This window comes from Doryrhamphus excisus, linkage group LG17 (assembly GCF_037039965.1).
Source record: "Doryrhamphus excisus strain RoL-2023G ecotype Guam linkage group LG17, RoL_Dexc_Guam_v1.1, whole genome shotgun sequence".
Taxonomy (NCBI): domain Eukaryota; kingdom Metazoa; phylum Chordata; class Actinopteri; order Syngnathiformes; family Syngnathidae; genus Doryrhamphus; species Doryrhamphus excisus.
Window position 1 is genome coordinate 950,326 of NC_136373.1, and position 10,305 is coordinate 960,630.

At 43.7% G+C, this 10,305-nt stretch overlaps 2 protein-coding genes across 2 annotated transcripts; both read left to right on the forward strand.

Annotated features, from left to right (window-relative positions):
* Positions 1–324: 324 nt before the first annotated feature.
* hoxc10a (homeobox C10a) lies at positions 325–2,379 on the forward strand. The gene is made up of 2 exons (XM_058084267.2): positions 325–973; positions 2,084–2,379. Exons 1-2 carry the CDS (start codon positions 340–342, stop codon positions 2,356–2,358), a joined length of 909 nt encoding a protein of 302 aa, XP_057940250.2. The 5' UTR covers positions 325–339; the 3' UTR covers positions 2,359–2,379.
* Positions 2,380–6,988: 4,609 nt separating this feature from the next.
* Positions 6,989–9,235, forward strand: hoxc9a (homeobox C9a). Its single transcript, XM_058084268.2, has 2 exons — positions 6,989–7,953; positions 8,669–9,235. The coding sequence occupies exons 1-2, from the start codon at positions 7,401–7,403 to the stop codon at positions 8,911–8,913; spliced, it is 798 nt and encodes a 265-aa protein (XP_057940251.2). The 5' UTR covers positions 6,989–7,400; the 3' UTR covers positions 8,914–9,235.
* Positions 9,236–10,305: the final 1,070 nt, after the last annotated feature.

Consider the following 10,305-nt stretch of genomic DNA (forward strand, 5'->3'; position numbering starts at 1 on the left):
GCCACGTAGCTGGTGTTGGAAAAACGTCAACCGCAGCAGCTCGCCTTTGTCTGCCATGCTGAGGCCTTGTCGTGCTACCCCGCTTTCGGCCACCGGGTGTCGCTCTTGCTCCACCACAAACGCCTCTTCCTTTCCAACTTGACCGCGCTGACGTCACAGCAGTCTGGAGCATCAAGGCCACTTCCACGCCGCTATTGGTCTAAAAATCACATGACCGAGTCTCCCAGCATCCATAATTATGTTCCTGATCTATTTTTTTGCGCCCCCCCTCCCCAAAAGATGTCAGCATCCTGCTGTCCTGATTCTCTTGGAAGGATCCAGCAGTGGCGGTAAAAAAAAATGTCATGTCCTAATAACATAGCAACCGGAAACTTCCTGATGGATTCCTTAATGGGAGGATCGTTATCCTGCAGAGGTGACGGTTACTCCGGCGGGCCCGGGATGTACATTCACGCCGCCCCGGATTACGGCTACTCCGGTGGGAGAAACCTGACCAAGGTGGCGGCGTCTTCACTCTCCGGTGGCGTCCCGCTCGGTGGCTTCCAAGACGGGCCCTACCTGCCCGCGCAGCTGGCCGCATGGACTTCCAAATCCGGAGGGGACTCGCAACCTGTTGCCCCATGTTTACAACCGTGCAACGTCAAAGAGGAGGCGTTTTGTGGCCGCTATCCGGATAACAGCAATAAGAGCAGGGACACAACAGAGCCGGCTGTCTACATCCGGCTGGGGGACAATAGCTGCGGGCCCCAGCCCGGCAGCAGCTCCTTCCAGGTGTACGACGCCGAGGGGACACATGAGCCGGACGACCAGCAGCCCCCCTCCGGATTCTCCCTCACACCCTTAGCCGCCGCAGAGCCCGGTTTGAGCCTGCAGACCGGACTGGAACCTGGCAAGGCGGATGATGACAGTCAGGACAGGAAGCGGAACGCCAAAAGTGACAGCTGCTCAAATGACTCGGATACCGAATTAAAAGGTACAGCGACGTTATTGCGCTTCACGACCCCCCCAAACCCCCCCACCTTCTCATCGAACTATCGAGTAGACGATAAGGCAATAATGGCGCTATTTGACACAGCGGGGCTTGTGCAGCCTGCGGCATTAACACCTTTGCATTAATGTGTCAATGTGAGACAAGCACTTATCATCGAATAAACACACGTTGTCATTCTTTCACCTTCATCTACTTTTAAACTGTCACCGTTTACGCTTCCAAATTACGCTATCAACGTAAAACACAGCACCTTTATTATTATTATTATTATCATATGTATATTCAGCTTTTTTTTATTTAAAAGAGAAAAAAGCCCCGAGCAACATTTCTCAAGATTATACTTTGGCATAAGATTTATTTAATGCATTTACACTCATAAAATTCCACTTCATTTTAAGTCAGATTTGATATTTCCTGTTTCAAATCTTTCATGAATAATATTTTAAGTAAAAGTCGATTCATGCATTTTTTTAACTGATTAGGTGTGTTATTTTTCCCATACTTTACTTGTGATTGAAACTACTCTATTGTTCCAATGTGTTTCTGAATTAAATGTTTTTATGGTTATAAAACACACTTTTGGATCTATTTAAAGACAGCTCTTTCTTGATTAAAATAATACTTTAGGTGTCGTATTTCAGCTTTAATAGAATGCATCTCCTGTACACAAACCCTTTGGCTCAGGGTGCGCCAAAGTAATAAAACCTTAATGTGAGTCTGAGGTCCAACTCTGACTGTAAAACAACCACAATGGAAGCTCTTACACGCTCCATGCTAAGTTCATTTAATTAAAAACTGATTGGAGCCGGAAGTAGTTCTCTTGTTCTCGTGCAGGTGAAGTTGTATCTGCAAAGGTGGTATGCAGCAATGCAGTATGTGATATGCATAAAATGTATGTATGTATTTATATAACATACACTCGGGTTTTAGTTTAGCAATGCATGCTAAAGCTACTATAACGTTTAGGCAGCATGGTGCTAAATTTGTAGACATTTTGTGGTGGTGTGTTTATGTATTTAAGCTATTATGCAATAGGAGACCAGACTAGACCAGACTAGACTCAAGTTGCCTCTCTTTGTCTCCATGGGACAGATCCTTCCGCGGGGAAGACCACCGGAAACTGGTTGAAAGCCAAAAACGGCAGGAAGAAGAGGTGCCCCTACACCAAGCACCAGACCCTGGAGCTGGAGAAGGAGTTCTTGTTCAACATGTATCTGTCCCGCGAGCGCCGCCTGGAGATCAGCAGGAGTATCAACCTGACCGACAGACAGGTCAAGATCTGGTTCCAGAACAGACGCATGAAACTCAAAAAACTCAGCAGGGAGAGTCGCCATAGGCAACATGGCGCCGTGTATCACTACATCTAGAAACATCATCACGCACAAACACACACACACAAACACACACACACACACACGCACATAAACATAATTCATTCATCATAATCATCCAAACACACACACACAGAGGTGTGCCTTCTTAAAGACTCTTTGCCTAAAAAAAAAACATGGACGACAGTTTTTGGGAGGGAAAAAAAAGACACCAGTTGTGCACGTGCACGAGATGCCCAAGCAGCCACGTCACGGCCGTCCGCGTCAAAACAACCCGCAGAGGGGAGCAACGTGAGCCAAGTTGTCCCCTGCAAAAAGTGTGAAGAAAAGGAGAGAGATAGAAGACGAAGAGAGCACCGGGTCACTTTTAATAGAAGCCGGCGACCATAACCTTGATTTAAATATTATCCAGGTGACCACAGTAAGTCAAGGTCATAAAATTCTAATGTCAGCTTCGCCCTGGAAAAGCGTTGGGGGTGGATTTTATGATCTGCAAATATAATGTGCCGCAGCAGTAAAGATGCGCTTAAAGGTGTGCGGGCGAGGAGGAGGGCGAATCACACGCACACGGCGCTGGCTGCAAAGTGCACGATCCACCACGCTTTGGAGGCTGCACGGAGGCTGCGGCCGGGATAAAGGGAAGATGGAGGATAAGGGGGACAAGCGTGGAGGAGCGAGTGCATCCGTCAGGGCGGGGAGAACACGTGGACGGGAGAGGCGACTATTGGAAGCAAGTCAAGGTAGGAATTATGGTTTATTCTTTCATATTGCTGCTTTTTGGGGGGGAATGTGGCACACCTCTCAGCGGGTGGTTGCTTTGTGACAGCCATGTTTATACTTTCTGACAACTTGTGTGTGCTGCTGTTTGATGCCTGGATAAATATTCCTGGAAAATGGTTGCTCCTTGGAACATTGCAATATATGCGGATTGGGATTATTAGTATCTGTGTATTTGCTGTGTGTGTATACGGAAGTCTGATTGTTATTGTTTGCTATTCCGTCTTTTTGGGTGCCTTTTTGTGGATTTTTTCCCCCCTTTGTCGCGAAACTGAAACGTGGTTTAGGTAGTTTCATGTTGTTGGGGTTGGCTTCCTGACTCGGCAACAAGAAACTGCCTTGATTACGTCAGTTCGTCTTCATCAAAGGGGGGGCACAGTTTCATCCGAATTCCAAGCCCTTATAAACGCTTAGATGGCCACAAACGCCACTGGAAAACGATCATGTGTAGCTGCAGTGTGTGCATATAAGGATGGAATGAGCTTTATTTGCTGCCATGTTGTAAACACACCATGCATCCGCCATTGATGGACGGGTGCATGCATGCACGGTGGGGGGGAGATGGATATGAAAAATCAATATGTCTGAGGCTGATGTTGTTGGAGGGGCTTTGTTTCAGTGTTTCAGTGACAGCCTCTTTTCGGTTTTTTTTTTTTACATTCTTGAGCTTGTACTTGATATATATTTCCTTAAATAAGTGTGCTGAAAACAATATATGCATAGTCATTTTCTATTATTATTATTATCATCATCTTATATTTCTTATTAAGAAAATATCACAACTAAATCTTAAATATAGTATCACACCCTAATAGCTTTTATTGATTGACATGCATTGATTTGCAGTTAAATATCATCTGCATGTTTACAATAATGTACGTTTTAATTTTTATCCTGTACATAAAATTGGACCTTGAATAGTTAATGCACTATTGTGATAATATTCGACAATGTATTGAAGCAGCATGAGAATTTTAGATTTTTATAAATTGTACATAAAAAACACGTAAAGCCATTTTTAATGATACACACTATTGGCTGTATTACTGGTATAATTACCTGTCTTATCTCATAATGTAGAAGCAAATGATTATATTAATGATATGTTATTATGCAGACGGTGGCCTATATTTTGTGCTCCTCTTTGGAATGGAATGACCTTTATTGTCATTATACAAGATGTACAACGAGATTGGAGAGGTTCTCCTTTCAGTGCAGTAGTCAAGTTAAAAAAAAGTATACAAAAAGTAGAGTAAAAAAAGACAGTTTAACAAGATATATACAAGATATATACAAGATATCCAAACATAATATTGCACAGGAGCATATGCAGTAGCAGACATATTTCAGATATATTAATTTTAGTGCAACGATGAATTAATTGGTGTTTACTTGTGCAAATGTGGACAGTGGAATCAAATATGTGACGCCGAAGGAGTCCGAGGAGGACTTAGATGTGTTGTTGTTTTGCATTCACCCCGAGCCGCATGTTTACTGCTTCTCTAATCCTGCTCAGTGTTTCCCTGGCGGCGGTGCAAATTGCAAGAAGGGGGACAGTCTGGAATCCAAAGTCACTTTCATTCAGCTGTGTGAATGGGCGTCTTCTCTTGGAATGTATCAGCCACAAAGACTTTTACAGTTCACCCTAAAACCATATAAACATAAAGCCATTTATTTCCACTTTGTAGTGGCGCACAGGAACTGAAGCCGTCAGACCCTGACTTCCTCCAAGGGACACTTCAAGTGAGGTGTGACAAGACACTGCAGGACGTAACAAGGGGCATGACTTTAAAGGCTTTTATTCGTCATTTCAGGCAGCGTATCAAATATTAGACATCATAAGATTTGACATAATTAAACGATACAGTACATTTATAATAAAAAATACCAGTAAATAGCAGTATTTTTAATTTATTTGATTAAAATGATCAGCAAAATGGCGGTATTCTCTCAAAAAGATACTATTCTAGTCATGAAAATAACTTAATAATTGTAATAATTGTTGATTTGGACTGCACGTGCAGTAAGTTGCTGTTTGCTAATATTATTTTGAGGCCAAAATATGCAATTAAATCTTCATCCAGGTCGTCATTTTAGGGAATAAACGAACTTTGGACTAAATGTAATGTTATTGGACTGTCTTGCGGCTGCGCAGTGCAGCCTGTCCTCTTTAATGCAGTCTCTTCTGAGTTTGGGCCAATATAATAAAAAATACACTCCATATGGAAATATTTAGGTCATTGTTTTTAGCTGGGAGGATGATACAGGCGATATGGAGAAAGCATTTTATCGTTGCGTGGAATTGGTGAGATTGTGCACACAATGTGATATTAGCACGTCTAAAGGGTTTGTTGTGGCGCAGATTTAAGGCTAAATGAGGTACCATATTCCACTGACTTCCACGGCATTCATTTAGATGCACTACTCGATGACAAGGAGGGTGATAAAAATGGCTTTTTGTTTGCCGTAGAGCTTCATATAGATCATGTGGTTTATATAGATTGACAACACGGAATGCAAACAGGCAAGACAATTTGAATATGAAATATCATGAATGTTTGGAACTCCAGTCGAAGAAATAAATCAACAAAAAGTGTCATAAATGTTGATGTCTTAAAGCAAATGTCAAAATAAGCACAAAAAATAAGCATATCGCATATTGAAATGATCATATGTGCTATAGTATCATGGAGCTACTGAACGCTTTTCATTGAGGCTCAATGGCAGCAGAATAAACAGACTTAGACCTTCAACCTGCAGGGAAAAAAACACAACTTTAACCCGATCTTATTGAAGTTAAGAACAATTTATAGTGAGCAGCATACATCTGGTGGAACATTTGACTCAATCCTGCTCTCAGTTCTGTTGTCTGGCCTTTTACATTTCACGCTTGAATCTGAACTCCATAACACACATTGTTACTTCATAAGCAAAAATACCGATAAATACTACGAGAATATTATACTCTATACTAGTACAATCAATATTTGATTTTTTTATGTTGGAATGAATCTTTATTTACTCCACATGCCTGCAATTAAGACCCAGTTAGCGTGTAAAATTAATTACGTGGATGGAAATAAACATGGGATTTATTTAAAGCAACAGTCCCAAAATCACGCGCATACTCGCAGCCGAAAGGGGATCCTAGCATCAGTATATGAAAGCAGATATTGAACTTAATTCAATCCGAATTCATGGCTGCGTGTATAGCCCGCATTGCGGTGTGTTTGCTTACTGGTGTTTGTGTGTAGAAGCAGCACCATGTTGGCAAGTTTTACAGCATAAATCGGGATATAAAATAGTTAACGCATGTTATCCCCTTATGTGAGTTATTTTTTAATCTAACGACCTTTACTTCTTTTTGGTTTGCAGTGTCTCTATCGTCTTTGTGCGGCCTTTCTGTTGTGTGCGCGCGCACACGTATACACACACACACACATATAAAGTTGTGTTGTTTTTATGTCAGGAGAGGGAGCAGGATGCCGGCTTATTAACGACACGTTTATGAACAATCAAATGGTTGTCCTTAAAATTTATCGACAGGCATTAAAACTTGAACTGCCACTATGCGGAATATGGCGGCACTAGTGGGCTGCCTGTCAACAATGCCGGGACCCCCTTCTTCCACGCTATGTCCCGGATCCCCTTTTTTGGAAATGTCGTTGCGCCCTTTTGAATACAGCGCACACTTTTAATGTGCGCATCCCGTGTTTGTCCTGTGACTCCATCTCTGTATTTAACTGTGAACACAATCGGAGCTTGTAAAGAACCGAACACCATGCAGCACTTCCACACTAGCAATGGTGTTTGCGGAAAAGACGCACGTTAAACACGCATGTTGTCGGTTGCAGCGGCATAAAGCTGAAGGATTCTGCAGCCAGACAGAGATTGATGACACCGTCAAATAGTGCCGGGCTCCGTTTCATACGCAGTGCGCGCATGTATCTGCACTGCGACTGCACCGCGATCCTGTTTTAGCGCTCCTCCGCTGTTTTTTATCGGGCAAAAAAAGACGCAGACATGGACGCGGAGGTCACCTCGAAAGACCTCCGCCACCAAGAAAGAAAACTTGTTTTATCCGCTAAAGCGCAAGGCTCTTCAGGGGTGAGTGGCGCATTGATCCGCCATACAGTTTTTGTGGGGTAAATACAGTCACGTGACGCGAGGGCAGCCAATCGCAGGCGGCCGAGCTGGGAGAAATAATTACCTGCCTTGATTGTTCTATGGCCAGATAAAAAAGTACACATACACTCCATATAATAATCGGATGCATGTAAAAGAGTCCGCGAGGCTTCGACATGTCGACCACGGGTCCCATAAGTAATTATTATGTGGACTCCCTGATCAACCATGACACCGACGAGGTTCTCGCAGCAGCGGCGGCGGCGGCAGCGACTCGTTTCTCGGCGCCTTCCTCGCATCCTGCCGGCCCACGTCCCACCTCTCTAGTCCCGGACTGTGGAGACTATCCGTCTTGCAGCTTCGCGCCCAAACCGGCTGTGTTCCCTTCCTCATGGGGGCCCTCGCAGTCCTCCATGGTCTACCATCCGTACAACCAGGCTCACTTTGGGACAGAGTCGCGGTACGTGCGCTCGTGGCTGGAACCCATCTCGGGCGCGGTGCCTTTCCACGGCTACCCGGGAAACGGCAGGCATTACGGCTTGAAGCCGGACGCCTTCTCGGAGCACAGAGCCGGCGAATGCCTCGGTAGCGCCGGGCGGACCTACACGGATTATTTGTACTGCTCGTCTTCGGATATGCGGGACAAGACGCTGCAGAGCCTCCCCTCGCCCGAACCGGAGCTGCTGGCTGCTGGCAAGCATAAAGAAGAGAAACCGGAGCTCGACCCCAGTAAGTTGCAGCTACTTTTACTGCTTTTTTTTGCTAGGAAGGGCATAGTCTGTAAAGTGAAATTATACACTCGCCCCCCTTTCTGCTGGCCGTATAGCAACTATAAAAGACAAACGCTACTGGGCTAATAATACTGGGGCTATAAAAAAGCCTCACGAGGTTGTAAACATGCCCCAAGCCACATGAACACGTTGAATTTGGGTGCAAGGAAACCATACTTTGCCTTGTCTTGTCTTTGAATAGCAGGTACAAAGCACAAATACTGTATTTATGCAGCATTATGGTGTCCTCGCATGCAGAACCATCCGGGTCTTTTCAGCCATTTTTAGGCCTACCATTTGAAAACAAAGCAATGTTTATTCCACTATAATAATAATAATAATAATATGTGCAGAATAACGTTAAATAAACACACAAATGAGCCATGAACGCAACTTGGGGAATATCTCCAACACATTGGACCACGCAGGACCTGTGAAGGCTTGAACTATGGGCTACTTTATGGGCCAATAAAGTGAATAAGCGCATTGAGTATTTTACGACGGTGTTACTCACAAGTTAAGGGGACACGGAAGCAACTAAGTGCAAGCTCTAGATAGTACATGCGATGGCTTTGGAATATTAAATACAATGTTTTCTTTGACATTATGGAAACTCCTGTGAGTGTAATGAACATTATTGTAATTAATAACCAACTGGTATATTTTCCTTGCAGACAACCCAGTGGCAAATTGGATCCACGCTCGCTCCACCAGGAAGAAGCGATGCCCTTACACAAAATACCAGACTCTCGAACTGGAAAAGGAGTTCTTATTCAATATGTATCTTACCAGGGACCGCCGCTACGAGGTGGCCCGGGTCCTCAATCTGACCGAGAGGCAGGTCAAAATCTGGTTCCAGAACCGGAGAATGAAGATGAAGAAAATGAACAAAGAGAAGAGCGACAGCAAGGAACAATAATATTGTCATAATAATTGCAACTACCATGGACAGCACACATGAAGCCAACCACTTCAATTCTCTTTATATTTATCCGTTTTTTACGCACATGTGTCCTTGTGTAATTCATGAAATTCTAAATTTACATTAAAAAAAATGCTTTTTTTTGTAAGGGAAGTTCTAAAAGTACAAATCGGACGCCTCATGGCGCTCCCAGGAAAGAAAATACTTGAAATCCTGTGTATTTCACACACCCGTAATGGACTATTTTGTACAGGATGAAAAGGCCTGTTATTGTATGTCTTGTATTTTTGTCATAGTTGTTGTGTATCTCTTTTTTGGACTGTACTATCCTATACGAATTTTAATTGTAGAGTGTAGATAGAGAGTACATCTGCAAATACAAACGTAACCAATAACTCTTGTTTTGTGTTGATTGTGGGTTTGACGTGTGTGCGTTAATGAGAATAACAAATATTGCGCAAATGTTAGAGATGATGTTCCTGCAGACATAACGTGGAATTTAATCATTTGCATTATTTAATACAATATGGGGTAACGTACTTCTCAATACATGGAATGATAAAGTATATACGTATATATTTGATATATGTATAAATATATATTTGATCCCATCCTGCATGAGAACGAGTCTCACATTTGGTCCCGGCTTTATAGGGCCTAAATTGTCTTTTTGTGGTGCCGGACAATAAAGACAGGATGCTCCACTTTTCAGAGCCCAATCCCGTGCGTTTCCGCCCGGACACACACACAAAAAAAATGCCACTTTTTATCACCCCACGCTGGAGCTCGCCTGTTTGTCTCAAATGCAGACCAACAAAGCAAACTCCGGCGGCTGGCTAGACGTCTGGCCTAAATGACTTTATGGTTTTAATGGACGGAGCTGCAGGACTCGTTCAAAGGAACCCCTGCGCACCTTCAGGGGGAACTAGGCCCGGCTGCAACCCCCCTGCCCCATGCCCCATGCACTTCATCATATCAGTGGTCTATTAGGCGACCATTAGACGAAGAAATAGTTATTCATCCACGAGGTCTATAGTCAAGCCTAAATGTGCGGTATAAAACCACACCGATAATAAAAAACACATCCATTCCACGTCACGCAGCTCTTATTCAAGCAAAATGGCCACATCCTGACGTGAATTGGACAAATGGGGGCATCTTGTTGTCCCCGCCGTAGCGCGTCCTGATTGGTGGATTCCAACCAGGTTGTGGGTTTAGGACACCAACACGGACGCTAGATGACGCTGTTGATCCATGTTTTGCGCAAAGGCGTCTATATGTGAAAGCACTTTTCCACTGCCTTTTTTTTGCGGCTTGTCCTGAAAAATGAAGACTGACGTCAACAATGCCAAAATGACACCCGGGCAGCAACCAAGCGTATTTAGTGGT

Bases quoted from the DNA above. Each gene is read 5' to 3' on its own strand.
- hoxc9a (XM_058084268.2), top strand. From the start codon at position 7,401: ATGTCGACCACGGGTCCCATAAGTAATTATTATGTGGACTCCCTGATC. The intron at 7,954-8,668 runs GTAAGTTGCAGC...TTTTCCTTGCAG, and splicing joins GAAACCGGAGCTCGACCCCA to ACAACCCAGTGGCAAATTGG.
- hoxc10a (XM_058084267.2), top strand. From the start codon at position 340: ATGTCATGTCCTAATAACATAGCAACCGGAAACTTCCTGATGGATTCC. The intron at 974-2,083 runs GTACAGCGACGT...TCCATGGGACAG, and splicing joins CTCGGATACCGAATTAAAAG to ATCCTTCCGCGGGGAAGACC.